Source organism: Schistocerca piceifrons, chromosome 8, assembly GCF_021461385.2.
Source record: "Schistocerca piceifrons isolate TAMUIC-IGC-003096 chromosome 8, iqSchPice1.1, whole genome shotgun sequence".
NCBI lineage: Eukaryota > Metazoa > Arthropoda > Insecta > Orthoptera > Acrididae > Schistocerca > Schistocerca piceifrons.
Genome location: NC_060145.1, coordinates 338,066,147 through 338,089,435, shown reverse-complemented (window position 1 = coordinate 338,089,435; position 23,289 = coordinate 338,066,147). Strand labels below are relative to the sequence as shown.

General features: G+C 40.1%; 1 protein-coding gene across 1 annotated transcript in view; it reads right to left on the bottom strand.

The window, feature by feature from the left end:
* Positions 1-23,289, bottom strand: part of LOC124711397 (transcription termination factor 2) — a 295,179-nt gene that overhangs the window by 141,633 nt on the left and 130,257 nt on the right. The window contains exon 9 of the mRNA XM_047241451.1: positions 11,230-11,368. Within this exon, the coding sequence (XP_047097407.1) occupies positions 11,230-11,368 (139 nt within the window). The remainder of the gene's footprint in view (positions 1-11,229; positions 11,369-23,289) is intronic.

Genomic DNA, 23,289 nt, shown 5'->3' with positions numbered 1-23,289 from the left:
TGTCCGTTGAGTAATTTACAGACTTTTATAACAACTCTGGTGCCCCTTTCATCACTACACTGTCCCCCAATCTGTAATGTCGCGATAAGATCGAAGACGTTACAGGATTCACTGGAGCGTGCTATGGTTGTATACTGTGCTGTCATACCTTAGTTCAGCCATCCCAAGATTCATACCACAAGTTGTAACATACACTTTACATCAAATTTTACATGAATAATTGTAAATGGGGGCCTAACAGAAATTGCCTGTTTAAATGAATCTACAAAAGCCAATGAATTTGTTCAAATTTCACTTTCTGCCACGATGCACCTCACACTCATTACAACACACACACACACACACACACACACACACACACACACACACACACACACACACACACACACACACAACTTTTCACTATTTGGTGAAAAGCCCTTTCAACTGGCTGCACAAAGCAGGAATTGCAGCCAGTTCTGATAGAAAATGGATAGAACTGTGACCTCCACCGAACCATGTACGCAGCTATAGTCAGCTAAGTCATCTTCTTCTTTCGTGCTTTTCAAACAAACCGTGTATAGTGTCGGGTCGAATGACATATCAACTGGTAACATCATCTCTGGTTCACCACCATGTGTCTTGCGATTCTCTCTTGAGCAAGTGTTGTGTCTTCACCTGATATTGGTTTGTCAACAGAAAAATGAAGTGAATGCGCAATTCTTCCAGTTATTCGGTGAATGTGTTTCATAATTTCCTTAAGAAAGATTATTTCCTTGAAATTTGGATTACAGATTTGTTGTCTGTTTCACAGCTTGAAGTTGCTTACTGCAGGTTGGGAATATTCTCATCTATGTGTGTATTGTGATATACTGCTGTGTTTAAAAGGTTTCATTTGTTAACCGTCAAGTGCTGGTTTATTGTTATAAAAGCATGCTACAGATTTGCTTATGCATTTTCCCTTATTGTGCAGATTTGCGTCTTCATCATATATACTGTGAGTATGCTGTGCTTGTTTTGGTGTGTCATATAAATTGTCATCCGATATTGAAGTTTGTTCCGTCATATAATTGTCCTCAGTTTATATTAGACAATAGTGCTTCCATCTTCCTACCATTGTACCTTCATGAGATTTGTATTCATTTTCCTTACCATAATGGTTATCGGTTCATTTCAAATAATTATTTCCGTATGTTTTGTATCATTTAATCTTCTTAAATTATATTATTGTGGTATGTTTGCCAGAACAGATATATTATATTTAATAATAATTAAATAAAATAATCCTCGTAACTATGCAGGGTGGTCCATTGACTGTAACCAGGCCAAATATCTCACGAAATAAGCATCAAACGAAAAAACTACAAAGAACAGAATTTGTCTAGCTTGAAGGGGGAAACTAGATGGCACTATGGTTGGCCCGCTAGATGGCGCTGCCATAGGTCAAACGGATATCAATTGCGTTTTTCTAAATAGGAACCCCCATTTTTTATTACATATTCGTGTAGTACATAAAGAAATATGAATGTTTTAGTTGGACCACTTTTTTCGCTTTGTGATAGATGGCGCTGTAATAGTCACAAACATATGGGTCACAATTTTAGTTGAACAGTTGGTAACAAGTAGCTTTTTTAAATTAAAATACAGAACATAGGTACGTTTGAGCATTTTATTTTCGTTGTTCCATTGTGATACATGTACCTTTGTGAACTTATCATTTCTGAGAACACATGCTGTTACAGTGTGATTATCTGTAAATACCACATTAATGCAATAAGTGCTCAAAATTACATCCTTCATCCTCAATGCATTTGGCAATACATGTAACGACATTCCTCTCAACAGCGAGTAGTTCGCCTTCTGTAATGTTCGCACATGCATTGACAATGCTCTGACGCAGGTTGTCAGGCGTTGTTGCTGGATCACCATAGCAAATATTCTTCAACTTTCCCCACAGAAAGAAATCCATGGACGTCCCAGTGGACATGCGGGCCATGATATGGTGCTTCAACGACCAATCCATCTGTCATGAAATATGCTATTCAATACCGCTTCAACCACACGCGAGCTATGTGCCGGACATCCATCATGTTGGAAGTAAATCGCCATTCTGTCATGCAGTGAAACATCTTGTAGTAATATCGGTAGAACATTATGTAGGAATCAGCATACATTGCACCATTTTGATTGCCATTGATAAAATGGGTGCCAAATTAGTCTTCTTCCCATAATGCTGCACCATACATTAACCCGCCAAGGTCGCTGATATTCCACTTGTCGCAGCCTTCACGGAATTTCCGTTGCCCAATAGTACATATTATGCCAGTTTCCGTTACCACTGTTGGTGAATGACATTTCGTTGCTAAATAGAACACGTGCAAAAATTCTGTCATTGTCCCGTAATTTCTCTTGTGCCCAGTGGCAGAACTGTACACGACGTGCAAGGTCGTCGCCATGCAATTCCTGGTGCATGGAAATATGGTACGGGTGCAATCAGTGTTGATGTAGCATTCTCAACACCGACGTTTTTGAGATTTCCGATTCTCGCGCAATGCATATGCTACTGTGCGGATTAGCTGCGACAGCAGCTGAAACACCAGTTGGGCATCATCATTTGTTGCAGGTCGTGGCTGACGTTTCACATGTGACTGAACACTTCCTGTTTCCTTAAATAACGTATCTATCCGGCGAACGGTCCAGACACTTTGATGATGTCATCCAGGATACCGAGCAGCACACACAGCACACGCTGTCGGGCATTTTGATCACAATAGCCATACATCAACACAATATCGACCTTTCCCGTAATTGGTAAATGGTCCAATTTAACACAGGTAACGTATCACGAAGCAAATACCGTCTGCACTGGTGGAATGTTACATGATATCACTTATTTATACGTTTGTGACTATTACAGTGCCATCTATCACAAAGCAAAAAACGTGGTCTAATTAAAACATTCATATTTATTTACGTACTACACGAATATGTAATAAAAAAATGAGTGTTCCTATTTAAAAAACGCAATTGATATCTGTTTGACCTATGGCAGTGCCATCTAGTGGGCCAACCATAATGCCATCTGGTTTCCCCCTTCAAGCTAGCCAAGTTTCGTTCATGTAGTTTTTTCGTTTGATGCTTATTTTGTGAGATATTTGGCTCGGTCACAATCAATGGACCACCCTGTATACAAAATAATACATCTTGTAGCTCATCCTGTGGTTCAAGTCTAATATCATCGTCCTGTTAGTAAATATTCCTCTCATTCTCTTTTCCTTCATTTTCTCTTCATAAATGGTACACATTTTCTCATTGATAATATTTCTTTATCTCTGTGTGGTGGACTAAACCTTTTATCACATAAGAACTACAGACAGTAAGTATGTAACTTACTTCATGGGGAATTTGTATTATTCTTTATGGTCCAGTATACTTAATGGTATTCATATCTTGTGTATCATCCATTTGGAAAAGCGTAGTGCCTAGGCCTGTTTCAGAAGCATCAGTGGCAATGCAGAAATATTGTTCAAGTTTCGGTTGATGTAACAATGCGGCGTTAACTAAAGTGTCTCTGATTTTGTCAAATGCTTGACTACACTCAGGGGTCCATTTCCACATGATGTTCTTCTGCAGTAACTGTAATAAACATTCTTGGCTGATTAATTGATGTAGGCAAAAATCAGTGGAAAAATGAGGCTAATCCCAAGAAAGATTTTAATTCCTTTTTATTTTTAGGATAGGGACACTCTTTGATAGTAGTCATTTTCTTAGGATTCGGCATAATACTGTCCGGCGTAACTATATGTCCTAGGAACTTCAGTTGACTTCTGGCGAATCTAGATTTCATTAAATTTACTGTTACTCCATACTCCAAGAATTTCACAAATACTTTTTCAAGCAGATCGAGATGCTCCTCCTATGTTTCGGTAGTGATGAGTAAGTCATCCACATACAAGATAACTCTATCGCGTTCAAGTACAGTATCTAGTGCCAATATAAATACACCTCCACTAATATTTAGTCCAAATGGCGTAACAGTGAATTGGTAACTTCTGCCCATAAAAATAAAAGCAGTATACTTTTGAGATTCAATAGAGATTTTCGTTTGCCAGTATGAATTTCTCATATCAAAGGATGTCAGGAAGCAGGCGCCACAGAATTGCTGAATTAACTCGTCCAAATTCTCAGGTCTTGTCTGTACCGGTGCGATTATCTTGTTTATCTCTCTGGCATCTAGAACTAATCTGACATCACCATTTACTCTGAGGACCACGAAAAAAGGGCTACAATATTGAAAATGAGGGGGCTCTATAATGCCTCACTCTAACATTTTGTTAATTTCTTTCTTGACTGCCTCTCTCTTTGACCAACGAACAGAACAGGAAGTGCAACAAAAAGATTCCTGTGGATACATCTTAATGTCGCATTCAAAACCTTTGATTATTCCAAGGCGTTTGCTAAATACGGGCAGATAATTACTTAACAAGCAATATAAATCTTCTCGTTGATTTGCAGATAGGTATTCAAATTCAGAGATCTTCTCCTGAAGTGTAACTTGACTTATTTCTTTTCCAGTATATTCAAAATAGAAAATATCACCAACTAAATTACAGTCAATACCAATATAGCCAACCATTAACTTCATGCAATACTGATCCGGGACTAATTTGCCCTTTATCATAGAGACTGTCAAAACATCGCCTTCAGTGTCCAAGGTACATGATCCTTCTTTTAAACTGATGACTGCTCCAGCATTACACAAAAAATCTAGACCCCAAATACATGGTACGGTCATTCTTGGAGCAATTAAGAAGGTACTTTCTATTGAAAGTGATTGCTGGTCCATAATTGGTTCCCTAGTTACCTCCTCATGATGATTATATCCACTTTCACTCCCCTCACCTGTCACTTTCAAACATTGAGTTCGATTATCTCGCGCTCTCCTTGTTCGGGTGTACATTTTTCCTAATATCTTTATACACAGTTAAAATATCAATCTCAACTCAAAATATACTTTCACCAACAATAGAACTGTTCTTTTATACTATGTCTATCCTACTGTGAGTATCTCACGTTAGCCGTGAGTACTTATCCTTTCCAATGGGTCGAAGTTCGTGCCTTGGGCCTGAATTTGTTAGTATATCCTTTTCGGGCCCCAAGTTGAGGCGCCAAATATACCAATGCCTCTTCTTTAATCTTTTTCTTCTTCTTGCTTATCCCAGCTTCTTGAGACCTCTTGTGAAGAGACACGATACAACAAGTTCCATAGTAGCGTAGGATAGTCAATGGAGTTACAAAACAGTTAATAATTTAACTTTTGAAACTGCCAGTTTATAGGCATTTATGAAAAGAAAAACACCCTTACACAAAGTTTGCTGACCACTTGAGAGTATAACATTTTGTGTGTGTAATGGGCCTTACTATGTTGTAAATCGTTCTAATGAATTACTTAAGCTGCTTTACAGTGTTGCTAGGCAACATGATCAATAAGGTGATATGTGTCTCAATTAAAACTGGACAGATATTTTGAATAAACTATCCGTTCATTTTTTGTCAAAATCAGCACTTGTCTCAAAAAATTAATTTCCAAATTCATGCATTAAGTTCAAATGCATTTGCAACTATTATACGTGATTTGCTGGTCAGCACGATCACGCACTGGCATGTACCGTATTTCAAATCGAGCATGCAGGTTTCAGTTTTCCCTAATGGGCTAAACGACTCTTTCGTAATAACATGATGTGTCTATCTCACATAAAGTTTAAACGAAACTGGATTTACTCTCCATTCGGGTCAAGATCACAAAATAAAATTCACCACATAGGTCAGTGAACTGTATACACGCACTTTTAGCACTCTAAGTGCTAACTCGTCTCAGAGTAAAAGCCGCACATAAATTCACACTTTTTTTTATGCATAAAAATTTTAAACTCCTTTATATTAAACAAATAAATTATGGCATGTAATTACTAATTAAACATTCCTGATTCTGAATAAACCTCAAGAAGTTATATTTCATAATCAATAAAATTTTATCGAGACTCGAACTCCGGACCTTTGCATTTCGCGGGCAAGTGCTCTACCATCTGAGCTACTGAAGCACGACTCACGCCCGGTACTCACAGCTTTACTTCTGCCAGTATCTCGTCTCCTACCTTCCAAACTTTACAGAAGCTCTCCTGCGAACCTTGCAGAACTAGCACTCCTGAAAGAAAGGATACTGTGGAGACATGGCTTAGCCACAGCCTGGGTATTGTTTCCAGAATGAGATTTTCACTCTGCAGCGGAGTGTGCGCTGATATGAAACTTCTTGGCAGATTAAAACTGTGTGCCCGACCGAGACTCAAACTCGGGACCTTTGCCTTTCGCGGGCAAGTGCTGTGAGCACCAGGCGTGAGTCGTGCTTCGGTAGCTCAGATGGTAGAGCACTTGCCCGCGAAAGGCAAAGGTCCCGAGTTCGAGTCTCGATCGGGCACACAGTTTTAATCTGCCAGGAAGTTTCATATCAGCGCACACTCCGCTGCAGAGTGAAAATCTCATTCTGGAAAATTTTATCATCTGAGAGAACTTATTAATTTGCTAAAATGGATTCAGATTACAGTCAACTCGTGTCTGAACAATGACTTCATGAATCAACACTTGTCTGGAATGAATGAAATACCTGTACTGAAAAATACTGTCCATTGAGTAATTTACAGCTTTTATAACAACTTTGGTGCCCCTTGCATCACTACACTGCCCCCCAATCTGTAATGTCATGATAAGATCGAAGACGTTACAGGATTCAATGGAGCGTGCTACAGTTGTGTACTGTGTTGTTATACCTAAGTTCATCCATCCCAAGATTATGTGTGAGATGCAATCGATAAGCTGTATAAGGAATGAGGTGCTGGGTTTCGAGTCAGAAGCACACTGAGAGAGGTAGTGTTCGAGAGCAGCAAGGTCATTGGCATGGTGGATTTTGGTGTATAGGGAGGCGGGATCAGCAGTGATGAGTACTGTGCTGGAGATGGTTGAGAGTTAGTGAAGGAAATGGTTCATATCTTCAATTTGGGAGCCGAGGATACAGGCAGTTGGTTGGAGACGTAAACTGACAAAAACTGTAGATTCTTTCAAGGAGAGCACAGTAACCAGCCCAAAGTGATATCAAGGATTGTTAGGTTTATGGATTTTGGGAAGCACATAGCATGTGGGTGTGCTGACAGTAATTGGGGTGAATGGGAGATGGGTTTGGAAGGACAGCACTGCAATGGACCTAAGGATTTGAGTATGAATTGGAGGTTGTGCTGGACCTCTGAGATGGGATCACTAAGAACTTACATCACATCACTAATAAGAAAAATAAGTTAAAAGTGACTATATGTTAAGCCCAATTGACAGAAGGAAAGGCAGCTAAAAACAAGGACTTTCTCTTGGAGAAAGATACACAAAATATGCTGCAGAGACAGTGGAGATCCCCAACCAAAGATTAAATGTCCTTTGCCATATTGTTATTATGGACAAAAAGTAAAACATGGTGGGCAGCCTGCACATCGTTCGCTAAAACGGCCAATAACATAGACAATAAACATATGCTGGAACATGAGCAGTTAAAAAAAAGGGGGCATTTGGTCAGGAAATGGTAAACCGTCAAAGGTTGACAATAATGAGCACAAAGCAGTGGGGATCAAAACTTAGCAAACGACAATGGCTAAAAAGGCAGTGCCCAATACGCAATGCAGCTAAACTGATCTCCTCATGGTGAGGTCCAGAGAGTTCAGCCATGCCACTGGGGAGGTTTAATTTCCTGGAGCTTGTTCCCACAAAGAGAAGACCAGTGGTGATGCCAAAGTGACACCATCTGCTGACAGACAGCAACACAGAGACCATACAAAGGAATGGAAGAGTTAGAAAGACAAGGTTGAAGGACTGTAGCCTTGGCAGCAGCCTCATTTCTCACCAGATCGACACGACCAGAAACCCACATGTACATCACAGCGGCTCTCTCAACAGTGACCAAGTGGAAACTTTCTCAGACTTGCCACACTAAGGGCTGGACTGTGTACAGCACACAGAGGCTCGAAGGGCACTTAGAGATACGGAGTACGTGACAATTAAAAAGCCTGTGTCACTGGATGTACTGGGTGGCCTGATAGAGGGCAAAGAGCTCTGCTGTAAGTATTGAAGTCTTCTAAAAGCCGATACCAAAAATGATTGGTGTCAATGAACAATGCACACCCGACACCACGATCAGTCTTGGAGCCACCAGTGTACATGAAGGTGCTAGCACTAAGTTGCATGCGAAGATCAAGAAACAGTGACAGATTGAACCCAGAGTAGTTTCTTTGGAAACCGAAATAAGTACAACACAAACATGGGATGCCTCATAAAGCCAAGATGCTGAAGGTTTCACAACCATCTGGAATCTGAAGTTACGCTGCCAGAGCAGTAGCTGAAAGAGAACTCTGGGAGGTAACAGAGAAAAGGGCACGCCCCATATTGGCAGACAAGGGAGTCATTGAAAATGAGGGCATAGGACGGGTGATCCGGCATGAAAAGTGGCATGTGTATCCGCTGGCATCATCATGTTGATATGACAATGGTAATTCCAAAGTTTCTGCATAGAGATCTTCAACCAGGCTACTGTAAAAGGTGCCAGTGAATTAAAGTATTCTACGATGGTGGAGTGAGTTAAGACGGCGTAAGATGAATGGACGTGCAGATGAATAAACGAAACACCCGTAGTCTAGTTACGAACGGACAAGAGATCGACAGAGGAGAGTGGACCGATTCACTCCCCAGAAAGCACCGCTTAGGATACAAAGAACACTGACGGACCGGGTAAAGCAGGCAGCCAGGTAAGACACGTGGGAGGACCAAGAAAGTTTTCTATCAAGCATGAGCTTCAGGAATTTTGTAGTTTTGGCGAATGCAAGAGCAACAGGCCCAAGATTTAAAGATGGTGGAGGAAACCCATTATGCCACCAGAAATTCATATAAACAGTCTTGTCAGTGGAAAACCGAAAGCCATTGTCAGTGCTCACAAGTAAAGACAATTGAGACATCGCTGAACATGCCACTCAAGGAGATAAGTCCGTGGAGAACTGCATTAGATTACAAAGTCGTAGATGAAAACGGAGCCATAGACGCCTGGCTTTTGGAGACAGGCTATAATGCAGTTAAGGGCTATAGTATGATAATGACGCTCAGCACGGCGCCTTGAGGCACCCCAATCTCATGGCTAAAGGTGTCTAAAAAGCCAAACCCACACTATGAGAATTTTATTACCAAATTCATCCAAACAAGACCACCATGCCACCAATCCTTTCTTGAGGGCCAAAGGAAAAGCTGGTGGACATTCATTGGAGAATGAAAAATCTGTATGGGGCATCATGTCTTTCAACCGTTGTAGAACAATGCACCACATTCTACATTGCTTCATGACACCATATGTCCCCATACCACAAATGTCATAATGCAGAACTTACACCAAATCGAGATGGACCCATGAGCACCTGCTGTACAGGTAGTTATCAAGCATTTGGTCCCTTAAAAAAGGCCTTGAAGGGTCAATGATTCTTGTTGGATGAGCCACGTGCAGCATGCAGTTATGGACTTCTTCACACAGGACGACACGGTGTTCGCTAACTCGTTATCTCCAACCTGGTGCGCTGGTGGGATAATTGCCTCAATTCTCACACCAATTTTGCCCAATTGGCATACCAATCCTGAACTGTAATGCATTCGTACAGAAACTTTTTTTATTGCCCCTTATACAACACAGGCACAAGTTTTTCTATAGGGTTGTTTCACTAGCATGCAGCCATTTGATTAGTGACAGCTTCCAGTACACAATCAGAGTTGGTGGGTCAGTTAGACTGCAGCCTGACACAGAAAACCAGGAAAGATAGTCTTTAAGGAATCATAGTGCCACTTGGATGTAGCAATTCCACAATCAAAAAGAAAGTAAAAAGTCATAAGAATTTAATGAACTATCAACAAATTTCATATTAATTCATGAGACAGTCCTAGAATATCTGAAGGAATAAGAATTAAACTCTCCGCGTGATTAGGTTATTATAGTTATTGGCTTATGACTTTCATGCTGTTTTATGGTCAAATATTACAGAGCAAGTTTCTTATTCTGTTCTTAATTATTTTCATTTTGTGGATATCTAAGCATCATTATTTGTCGATGTGCTGACAGTTGGGTAATTAGCAGGTGCAGTCCATGTAAATTGCCCACTATGAGAAGCCAAGTTGTAAGTCCCCAAATAATAGTCCAATAGCTCTATAGCTGTACGTATAGTTTAAGACAATATGAAGAACTGTTATCCCTTCCACACTTGCTGCTCCTATATTTTCTTCAAATTTCTTAGCTTTTTCTTACCACCACCCCAGCTATCACCATCCATCACTAATGCGTCTACTCCAAGTGTCTCTCTTCCTTATTTTTAACTTTAGGCTGTATCCTCAGCTTCTAATAAATTCACCATTTTTCTCATCTGCTACTAGTATCTATTTATTGTTTTTCCTCTTGTTCTGTGTTCTTTGGTGTGCCTTACTTGCAGTGTTGAGGAAGATTTCAGGCTTGTAAATTAAGATTTTATCCATCTCTTCACCCTCTCCCATGTGTCACGTGAAACTTCAGTTCCTGAAGCTAGTGCAGATGTTAGCTTCTATTAATGTTTGAATTGACTACAAACTGGTATCCAACTATTTATTTGTTTTAAATAAAACAATGGAAAATCCAGGATGGACTGTAACAATATTATGAAAAGGAGAGTTGCTTCTTACCATATAGCAGAGATGCTGAGCCACAGACAGGCACAACAAAAAGACTGGCACAAATAAAGTTTTTGCCAGTAGTGGCCAAAAGCTTTATTTGTGACAGTCTTTTATGTTGTGCCTCTCTGCGACTCAGCATCTCCACTGTAAGGTGAGTAGTAACTTTCCTTTTTGTAATATTGTTACTTGTTTTAAAGTATTTTTTACTTTTATTTTCTAATACTTCACAGACATTGTTAAGAAAGTCTGTGTGTATCTATACTATTGAAGGTTTCAAGAGAAAAATATAGTTGACAGTTGTAAAACTTCTGACTGCAACTGATGACAAAAAATAGTGGATGTAGTGCTATACACAGGATTATAGCATGTGGCAAAACGGAACTTCAAAAATATTCTTGACAGATGCAGACATGGGAGCAGTCGCTCACTATTGCAGATGATATACATTCAGGTCAACTACGACAACATAGCACATTAACTTACCTTCTAGCACTCTTTTCCCGTGAAGATCCATGATGCACTACAACTTTAAGAATATCACTCTTGCATTTTGATTTTATTTCACTTTCCCACTGGTTCACTAAACTGGCAGGACACACAACCAACGTGCCACCATTTTCCCCTGCAACACAGAAAAGAGGTTTCCCCCCCCCAATAATCTGTCACTGTTTTAGATTCTTTGAACACGTAAAATAATAAGAACATCAACTGGCCCACAGATCTAGAAACAGTAATAATATGTTTGTATAGGACAGAATATCTTTTAGATTTTTCTGGCAACAGTAAAGAAGAGCAAATAATATTTACAACAAATGACTCTACATTTAGCTCCTAATATAGTGGGAAGATCAAGTAAACTGTTCATGTTTTATACAGAGGTTATTAGTTACCGACATTCTCCTTGTTTGACTAGGTATTCAAACTTTCTGTTCACTGTTCCACTTCAGCAGCACTTCAACACAAAGTCACAGTCTGGAGATCATGGGCCATAGAATTTAATACATCCTCAGAATGTATCCAAGCAGGTTTGAGCTGATTTATCATGCATTAATAACAGTAAGGTTATAATTTTCAATAAAAAGTGTGTCATACAAACGTGTAAATCATAGCTGCTTTTGATTATCCACATGAACAGGCACAAATATATTTTAGGTAGCGCAGTTGCAAAAGTGAACGGCTATGAAACAGTAACTCCAGTAGCAGATTCGATTATTATCGACTACAGACAGGGCATCCTAAGGTTGTAAAAAGTTATAACTATAATGGAAACACAGAAGCCACAGTTTACATGAGAATCAATCAAAGTGCAACTTTGAGTAGCTCTTTGGTTACAGTCATATACACCGACGAGTTAAAACATTTCTATCACCTGCTTAACAGCATATTGCTCCACATTTGAAAGCCATACAGCAGCAAACATGCCTGATATGGGTGCAATAGATCCTTGGTACGCACACAGAGTTCTACGGTTCCAGGTGTTTATGCAAAGGTCACGTAATTCCTGTAAATTACAGGCTGAATGTTTCTTGGAGGCAAAGAGCTGGTGCCCAGCAGCATCCCAATCATGTTCCAGAGAATTCTGATCAGGTAAATTCTGTAACCAAGACAGCAGTGCGAGTTCCTTATCAAGCTCCTCTAATCACTATAGCACGATTCTGGCTTTGTGACATTGACTATCCTGCTGGGAGAAGACACCACCATATTGAAAATGATGGAAAGTAGCTGATCCCTGGTAATGTTCACACAGTCCACACCTGTCATTGTACCCTCAATTACTACCAAAATTCCCAAGTATTGTTCCCAGGACTGATCATGGCTGCCTGATTCTGAGTCAAGTGGAAGGACTAAACCAGAGACTTTGAAGGTTCTATGACTAGCTAGCCTGGGTATTCCCACACTTGTGCCATAGGGTTCCTGTAAATAGGTCAGGTGTGCACTACACATCAGAGGGTGCTATCCAGGTAGCTAGCTGTGTGTGGGGTGCACTCAAGGCTTTCCTTTCTCTTTTCCTATTTATGGAATGGTAGGTAACTCTCCATTCAGTCCAGATAACAACAACTGTAAGAGACCGAAAAGTAAAAGTGTAGGATCCAAAAGAATACCCATCCCTCTCCCCGCAGACAAGAGTATTAGTAGTTAACTGCTACAGAATTCACAACGAAGTGCCAGAGTTTGAAGCATTCCTGAAATGCAGTGAACCTCACATAATATTAGATATCAATAGGTGTTTGAAACCAGAAACTGATGGCAGTGACATTTTGGAGGAAAAGTTGAATGATAATGCAAAAAATAACATGAAATCAGCAGTTTTTGCAAAACAAATCAAAATCAGTGATTTTTTTAATGAAATATAGTAAAATCTGTCCCTTTCGCAAATAAAAAGACGTGGTAAGTAAGTATAACTGCATGGAATTTGGTAAAAACATACCAAACCTCACAAAAAAGGCAGTAAAATTTGCTAAAAAAACATATTTGGCAAAATAACATTGAAGCTGGCAAAAAAATTACCAAATTTGGAAAAAATGACCGAGTCTGGCATTAAAAAAATTAAATAAGGGAATTTTAAAAAATTCAACAAAATCTCAGCAACTTTGGCAAGAAATCTCACTGAATTTGGGACAGAAGCACACAGAATTTGCCAAAATACAGGAGTGAATTTCCTACAGAATAACACCAAGATTGCCAAAGAATAACACCAAAATTGGCAAAAAATAGCCAAGTTTTTAGTGGAAAAAAAAAAAAAAAAAAAAAAAAAAAAAAAAAAAAAAAACCACGCAGCACTGAATTTGGGAAATAACACTGGACTGGCAAAAAATAAACACTGAAATTTGTAAAAAATCAACCAAATTTCATTAAAAAATTTAATTCAGAAAAACATATTAAAATTGGCAAAAAAAGCACTGGTGGTGGAAAAAAATAACATGGAAAAGTAGAAAAAAGTAACATCAAAATTAGTAAAAAATACACCGAATCACTGAATTCAGCAAAAAATATACTACCAATACTTGAGAAAAATAACATTCAACCTGGGAAAAAAATAATACTGAAAAAGGGAGGGGGAGAGGGGGTGGGGAGAGAGAGGGGGGACACTGAAGTTGGCTATCAAAGTAACTAAGAAATTTGCAAAAGACACGAATTTGGTGTCAAAATTACAATGGATTTGGCAAAAAATGGCACCGAACTTGACAAAAAAACATCAAAATTAGCAAAATAACATCAAATTTGGAAAAAAATATCAAATCTGACCATGAAATAAAACGACTTTTTCCTGTTGCTAGTAATGGGAAAAGGAGGTTGTATATTTGTTGCAGTAGACAATAAACTCAAATCCTCAGAGATGGAAACTGAAGCTGCATGCGAGATTGATTGGGCAAGACTGAGTACCAGGTGTGAGCATAAAATGGTAATTGGATCCTTCTCCTGCCCACCAGTCCCATCTCCTGATGTAATGGAAAACTTGAGACAAAACCTCCAATTCACTTGTATGCGAGTTCCCCGGTCATACTGTAATCATTGGGGGAGACTTTAATCATCCAACAACTAATTGGAAAAAATAAGGTTTTGTTAGTTGAGGGTTAACAAAACATCCTCTGAGACATTAATAAATGGCTTCTCTGAAAACTACGTAGAACAGATAGTTCAATCCCACGCATAATGGAAATATATTGGATCTAATGGCAAAAAGTAGATCTGACCTCTTTGATGATGTCCACATCAAAACTGGTACCAGTGACCACGACACCATTGTGGTAACAATGATGATAAAGTATGAAAGACAACTAAAAGAAGTAAAAAGATATATGTGCTCAGTACACTAGATAAAAAAGCAGTAGGAATTTGAAACTTTCAGCACAGGGCAGGGCAAGTAGGGGAACTATGGCTCAAGTTTAAAAGAACTGTTGACCATGCACTGCACAGACATGCACCCAGTACAACCGTTCATAATCGAAGAGACCTTCCATGGTATAGAGTCACTGTAAAGAAACTACTAAAGAAACAGAGACTACTGCATAATAGGTGAGATAGAGATAGATAGGTGCTTAAGCAAATGCATTTGGCTGTCAAGAGATCAATATGTGAAGCCTTTAGTGATTACCATAGTAGAGTATTGTCAAATGATTCTACACAAAACCCAAAGAAATTTTGGCCGTATGTAAGGGCTGTTAGTGGCATCTATGTTAATGTCCAAATTGCACAGGAACTAAAATGTAGGGCAGGAATGCAAAAGCTGAAATGCTTAACCTCATTTTCAAATGTTCCTTAACAAAGGAAAACCCACAACTGCACCAATTTAATCCTTGCTCCATTGAAAAGATGAGTGAAATAAGTATTTGTGTCAGAGGTATTGAGAAACCACTGAAACAGGTAAAACTGAACCAAGTTCCAGGTCCAATGGTACCTGTATTGGGTTCTCTGCCGAATTTGTGGCCGAGTTAATCCGTTTCTACCAATAATCTACAGAAAATCTCTCAAACTAAAAACCATGCTCAGTAGTTAGAAGAGAGTATAGATTTACAAGAAGGGTAGTAGAAGTGACCCACAAAACTACCATCCAATACCCTTAACATCAATTTGTTGTATAATCTTAGAACATATTCTGGGCTCAAATAGAATAAAGTATCTAGAACAGATGACCTCCATGTCATCCTGCATGCATTCTGAAAAGCATTTTAGTCACTAGGAGAACATGGCAAGTGCCATAACCTGATTTCCCAGAAAATGGGCTCAGTAGAGGAGGGATCAAAATAAGAGAATACTTGTCTTGGCTTATCTGTAGATATTCAATTTCTGAAAAAATGACTGTCAAAGTTTGCAAGGCATTTTCGAGGTATTTTATGTGAGTTTTACTGCACAATATCCTGAGACAAAATGGTGGCTCAGTGGCTAATGTCACAGTTGTACCATGTTTGAAAGCTGTTCCATGTTTGAAAGCTGTTCCATGTTTGAAAGCTGTTCCATGTTTGAAAGCTGTTCCATGTTTGAAAGCTGAATACTCCACATATTTTTGTTCTTCATTTATATATCAATATCTGTAGCAGATTTCTAAATATTTGAAATATTTTTTGGTGAATATATACAGGGTGTTTCAGAAGTGATGGTCACTAATTAATAAATGAAAAGCACAGGCCAAAAGTAGCTAACATGCTTCAATAAAAAAAGGGACCGTAAATCAACCATCGCTGAGGTATCACATTAATTCAAGTTGGGAACCAACTGTACACACCTCTGGGTACCGCGGTATTTACACTGGTATCTCTAGGCTTGGTATCAACTATCTGTTAGTTTATACATGCACAACTACTTCCCATTCCCCTCCGCACAATGTGCTGTACCAGCCTCACAAACAATTACAAACATGAAGCAGCCATGGACCGAGGTTACACGAATGAAGAGTACCCTGACATGCACTTCATGTATGGCCAAGCAAATGGCAGGGCCCTCGACGCTGCATGATTGTATAAAGAAGCTTTGCCTCTCCGCAGGCAGCAGGACAGGTGTTCATTTAGCAGTTTACATCAGTACCTTAGAGAAACAGGGAGTTTCACACATCGTGTACAAGAAGACTGACCCATATCCATAATGCCCTATGTTGAGGAAGGGGTGTTATGCATTGTACACAAATGTCTCAGCAGTTCAACAAGGAGGATTCCTACTACCCAAGAGCATGTCCTGAGTCATAGCTGTGTGTGGCAGATTTTACACTGGCAAGTATTCCATCCATATCATCTCCAGCTCGTGCAAGCCCTCAACAATGCAGACTTCCCTCCTACAGAGAATTTCTGCTAATGGATGCAACAACGGTGTACCCTGAGTCCCGTTTGTAAGCAGTATTCCATTCACAGATAAAGCCGGATTTACCCGTGACATTATTTTTAACTACCACTACTGCCACATTTGGGCTGACGTCAATCCTAATGCAACACATGTATCATGACACCAGCAGCATTATTCATTGAACATCTGGGCAGGACTGCTTGGAGATCGCATAACTGGACCACACTTCCTACCACAGAGACTAACCGGACATCAGTACATTTAGTTTCTGTGGACTGTACTACCAGAAGCACATAATGATATCCCACTGAACCAACACTTGAACATATAGTTTGTGCATCATGGTGCTCCAGTACATTTTCGTTTATGAGTGTGCCTGCTTCTAACTTGAACGTATGGTCAACATCAGACAGATAGAGGTGGGCCTGTGCCATTTTCTTCAAGATCTCCTGATTTAAAATCCATGGATTTCTGTGTGTGGGGTCATGTCGAAAGCCTAATCTATGCTACTCAGGTCAACTCTCTTGAGAAATTATCAGGGTTGCCACAAGTTTCCTCAAGTGAAATTCCCTGATTCCCAGACACGTTTTAGGATCTTTCCCTAACAAATTCTGAAATCTTAAGGGTAAGGTAAGATGTAAGTTGACAATCTGTCTTTGCAGCTGCAATACAAGAAACAATAGTGCAAATGAGGAAATATCTAAAAAAAAACTTGCAAACAGATGGTGTTCCCTGATGTGAGCAAATACCTGAAGTACTAACATCAACGTCTTTTGTAATGAACTGTTTTTAGATGGAGAAAGCAAGCCAAATGGTATATGTGTTTCATTAAGGCTACTGATGTTATTTTATTTCGAAAAAATGAAACACATCTGATGACAGAAACACACATTTCCCTGGAGTCGCAAGACAGATTTAAAATACCTTGACTGTTTTCAGAAATAACCTCAGAAAAAAGTAGGCTTCTTGAAAGAAGTGTATAAGGAAGCGAATAATTGTGTAAACTAACACTGTAGGTGACCACCAATAAAATGTTGGTTCTACTATGTTCGTTATTGTCGGTTATTACCTACTGTGTTATATCTATTTTAGAGGTATTGTGTGATTCTTCTTTCGAGAAATATATGAGTACATAGTGTACAAACCACCAGCAACTGATACAATATTCTTCTACTTATCATCCATACATTCTAACATATAAATTATTTTTGAAGTGCCAAAATGTACTAGAACAAATAAAAGTCTATAAAACGTCACACTGCACGACGTACTTGTGGTGAATGTCTCAATTCCTGAAATACATCACCCATGGGGTCTGGCCTACTGAGGAGCACTACAGTCCTGAGTCTACAGAGAAACCACAAAAATCCATTGCATTACACCACACACAAACAGAACCACCCCGCTGGCAGATCGGTGAAACTAGAACCAACAGGACCTGCACATTAATGGGAACCGAATGCTTTCGATTGGCAAGCCCGATCCATTACAGATACCTGCAGAAACGACCTGCGGCTTTTGGCCGTCGCAGAAATCCACTCGTGTGGCTAGCTATTCACAAGCCACAGACAACATGTCGATGGAATGAGACCACAGCGATCAGTCCATCAACAGATAACTTGTTCAAATACTCTGAAGATCAATAATAATGAGAATAGGTAGCAACTCACCGTAAAGATGATTGCTGAGCCACAGACAGGCACATAGAAAAGACAATCACCCTCTCACAACTAAATTTTCAGTCATAGCTTTTGTCAGAAAACAAGAACAACACACATTAACACAATCACTCAGACACAACTCATTCACACAAGACCACTATCTAACAAGGGGAAAGCCTCAGACGCGGCCAACCGATTTGGTTCAAATTTGGCAGCTCACTTGTGTACAACCTAAAACAAAGGACTCTAAGATACCCTGGCTCGAAACCCTCCTGTTTTTGAGAAAATCACCCCTAAAGGTTATGACAAGCAATCGATCAAAATTGGGGGGGATTGATAGATAATTGTAAATATCAGGTATGGGGTTCACAAATGCATACTTTTCCAGAAATCGAGGAAAGAAACTTATACAACTGCAGCTTATGTATCCACATGGTAAACACTTTTCACCGAGAGCACCAATAGTACAATGGCCAAGGTAACTAGCTTGGAAGTGAAGAGTGTGGGTTCGAATCTTGAGGAAATCTAGAGGATGTTACTCTTCTCGTTTGTATTTTTCCATATCTCATAGGAGGATTAATAGGTTAAGTAAATCAATAAGGAAAGGTAAAGAGTTAGGCAAATAAATTTATCAAACCTCCTGGGATAGTAAAAAACTACATTGTTACTCCTGGTCACTTTACAATGGCTTTTCCAATCATTGTTACATGTCCTCACTTTTCTTCGAAGAAGTAGGTGGATGGTACCTGTCTCATAAACATTTGAAACAAATATACTCGTGGCACCAAGAGGAACTAATCAATGAAATCTTTCGACAGCTATGATGTACCTCCCGAAGAGTGGGTGGAAAACAAACTTGATTTACATTTAAAATTATGTCTTTTTCGGAAATCAATTTTGATGTGTACCATGCATACGATATCATTGCCTGAAAAGTCGGTGCTGAAAGTTGGTTGTGAATTATGCTGTGAATAGTTATTGCATCCATGCGGTTGTGCAATTCTGACTGGGTTTTCAGAAGCACAATGAAATTCTGACCCAATGAAATAAAGATTTTAACCTGGTGATAGAAATAAACATCACACAGCTTACACAGGTGTGCAGTTGGAGGTTTTACTTTTACCATACATGTCGGATGACCCTCCTCATCTATAAACATGGTGTCATACATTAGAGTATTAGTTTGTCCACCCCAGGAATCCAGTATTAGACAAAACTTCTTATCAGCATCGTACGGTTTTAAAACATTCTCAATAAATGTTCTGTAAATCACATTTGTCAATTTCCCAGATTTGGAGCAAGTAATGTAAACATTTTTCAACGAGTCAGTTAAGCGACTGACCTCTTCTATAACCTGAGGACCAAATGTAGCATTCATTTCTTGTAAACACAGGAAAACCTTAGGCAATACTTTTCCAGAGGCTGTGATGGCATACTGCGCTGTGTACGAATGTGTTAATACTTTTTTTACTACCAACTGCAGCAAGGGTTCTGTTCTCTCCCTTATGCGATAACGTGCATCGAATGTTCACACGATAATTGCATCCTGTTTGATTAGTGTTGATCACATAATCACAATTAAAACTGGTCATAAGGGACACCATTTGCGTTTCAAAAAGAGCCGCCATTTTCTATACATCATCTATATTTTCTACCTCCTTGTGGAAGACGTATTTAGTGACGTGCCATTGAGGAACTTTATATTTCAATTTGAAATTCCTTGCCCAAGATAATGATGCAGCACACGTAAATTCCTTGTTGGTCATATATTGAAGTGCTGCACCTGCAGCCCACTCCTGGAGTATTCTTGTTGTTACATTTTCGTTACAAAGACAAGATTCGACAAATAATTTGTATGTCCACTTATTTATTGCCTGGTATTTGTTGTACCTTGTCCCTCCTTTAATGATATCTTTTCCCACAATTTTAGGTCCTTCTTCCTTTTCAGGGCTGTTGTTGCTCCATTTTTTTGCAGTGTTTGTAGGTTACAATTTGGATGATTCCTGGCTAACGCTACCGCCTTCACTTTTACTTCGGGTGTATAGTGCCGTAGTTCAATAATTTTGTAACTGGTTTGTAATACTCATCGGGAACAGATGAAGCACAGATTGTCTGTAACACGGACATTTCCAAAGTGTTATGACCATTTTAGCATTCACTAGTCATGATTTCTTCCACTGAACCACCTTCTGCTTTCCCTTCATGGTATAGTTCTTCATTATCAACAAAATTCATTTCGTTCGTCAGCTCCAAAACTTGCTCAATGATAACCACTAATTTCAATGTGGAATGCCAAGAAACAGAACTGCCTGCTTCCAGTAGTGCACTGATAATACATCTGTCTTGCAACACTTTCACAAACCAAAACACAGCATCGATAACTTCCCACTTGCTGTCGTCTGTGAGTAGAGACACCATATGTTCCTAGACGCTGTTGAACCGCAGCAGAAAATGTGTCGCATCTCCAAAACAGCTGATTTGTGGACCCATGTTGATTGGAGCTTTTTAGCTACTTTTAGCCTATACTTTCAATGTGTGAATTATTGACCATCACTTCTGAAGTACCATATATGAGATAAATATCTGAACTATTCTTCAATGAAATTCCTGTACTGTATCTTGATTCATGATCAATTACAAGTGTCAGTTTTTGGAAAAATGATCCATTATGCATGGTTTGCCACAAATTTGTTACAAATGTGCAAAATCTTCACCAATTTAAAAAATGTTTCTTTCCTGGGTCAGAGTCATAAGAAGAAATGTCATTGTGGCAAACCTGCCTTTGCATGATGCTCTTGTTGATACTATCTGTGTTTTAAACATTCTATGATCAGTATCATCCAAGCGAGTGCACCAAATCTTCCTGAAGTATAAACAGAGCAACAGGAACTGTCGATGACATTCCTCGCTCAGGGTGCCCAAGGGCTACTACTGCACTGGATGACCGCTACCTACGGATTATGGCTCGGAGGAACCCTGACAACACCACCACCTTGTTGAATAACGCTTTTTGTGCAGCCAGAGGACGTTGTGTTACGACTCAAACTGTGCGCAATAGGCTGCATGATGCACAGCTTCACTCCCGATGTCCATGATGAAGTCCATCTTTGCAACCACGACACCATGCAGCACGGTACAGACGGGCCCAACAACATGCCGAATGGACCGATTAGGATTGGCACCACGTTCTCTTCACCAATGAATGTCACATATGCCTTCAACCAGACAATCGTCAGAGACTTGTCTGGAGGCAACCCGGTCAGGCTGAATGCCTTAGACACACTGTCCAGCGAGTGCAGCAAGGTGGAGGTTCTTGCTGTTTTGGGGTGGTATTATGTGGGAGCAACGTACGCCACTGTTGGTCATGGAAAGTGTCATAACAGCTGTATGATACGTGAATGCCATACTCTGACTGATAGTGCAACCATATTGGCAGCATATTGGCGAGGAATTCGTCTTCATGGACGAATTTTTGCGCACCCATCGTGCACATCTTGCGATTGACTTCCTTCAGGGTTATGACATCGCTAGACTGGAGTGGCCAGCACGTTCTCCAGACATGAACGCTATCGAACACGACTGGGATGGACTGAAAAGGGCTATTTATGGACGATGTGACCCACCAACCACTGAGGGATCTATGTTGAATCGCTTTTGAGGAGTAGGACAATCTGGTCAACAGTGCCTTGATGAACTTGAGACTAGTATGCCGCTACGAATACAGGAAGGTATTACAGGTACCGGTGTGTACAGCAGTCTGGGCCACCACCTCTGGAGGTCATGCTGTATGGTCGTGCAACATGCAATGTGTGGCTTTCATGAGCAATAAAAAGGGCGGAAATGATGTTTATGTTGATCTCTATACCAATTTTCTGTACAGGTTTCGGAAGTCTTGGAACTGAGGTGATGCAAAACTTTTTTTGATGTGTGTATAATACCCTTGACCATCCAGGCCGCCATGTGCTGTTGCCATTTTTCGGGGTGCACTCAGCCTCGTGATGTCAATTGAGGAGCTACTCGACCAAAGAGTAGCAGGTTCGGTCAAGAATACCATCATAACGGCCAGGAGAGCAGTGTGCTGACCCCACGGCCCTCCTATCCGCATCCTCCACTGAGGATGACACAGCAGTCTGATGGTCCCGGTAGGCCACTCGTGGCCTGAAGACGGAGTGTATAATACCCTTGTATCCCGTAATTTGATAAGAAACATTTGTGTAATAACCTTCTACAGACATTGGCAGATAAATAGGAACAATAAAAATAAAACAATAATCGGGTTTCAAAAACAGGGCACAAAATTATGAAGCCATGACACTAACAACTCATCAGCCATTTTGTCTGAGCATATCGCATGGTAAAACACACACAAGTTAACTCAAAAACTCTGGAAAAATCCAGAATGGAAAGTAACAATATTCTGAACAGGATAGTTGCTACTCATGAGATAGCAGAGATGCTGAATTTCAGATGGGCACAGGGTAGCACTGGTCAATAGCTTGTAGGCTGTTCAATGAGTCAGTACATAGCAGAAATGACGCACCAGGGCATGAGCAGTGAAAACACTGTAGCCATCTGGCAGGGAGTGCTGTTCAATATGTCCTCCATGAACGTACCCAAAGCCTATGTGACCATCAGCCATTGGTGTACACCACGTCATAGCCCTGGAACAAGTCAAGAATCGAGAGAAAGTGACAGCGGAGAGCAACGGGGTTAATGGACTCCTTAGAGCCATGCAAAAGGTCCAGACGAAGCTGCGGCTGAGGCGTACACCATGGAAGCGTATGTGAACAGAACGCAAGTAGGGGTGGTAAAGAGAAAGACTCCAGTTCGGAGAGAAGGGACCGCACGCGGACCACAATCACTAGCCCCAACCTGGGCCACTGATGCAGGATATAGACCGCCGTGGATGGGAAAAGGAGACGGTAATACGGATGCTCAGGAGAACTACAAATGTGTGCAGCATAACTGGCAAGCAGTTGTGCACGTCTGATCTGCACCAGTAGGCTGGTCACCAGACTCATCCTAAAAGCTCCTGCTGCTAGTCGAATCCCGCAGTGGTGCACAGGGTTGAGTAAATGCAATGCTGAGGGCGCTGCCAAACCATAAA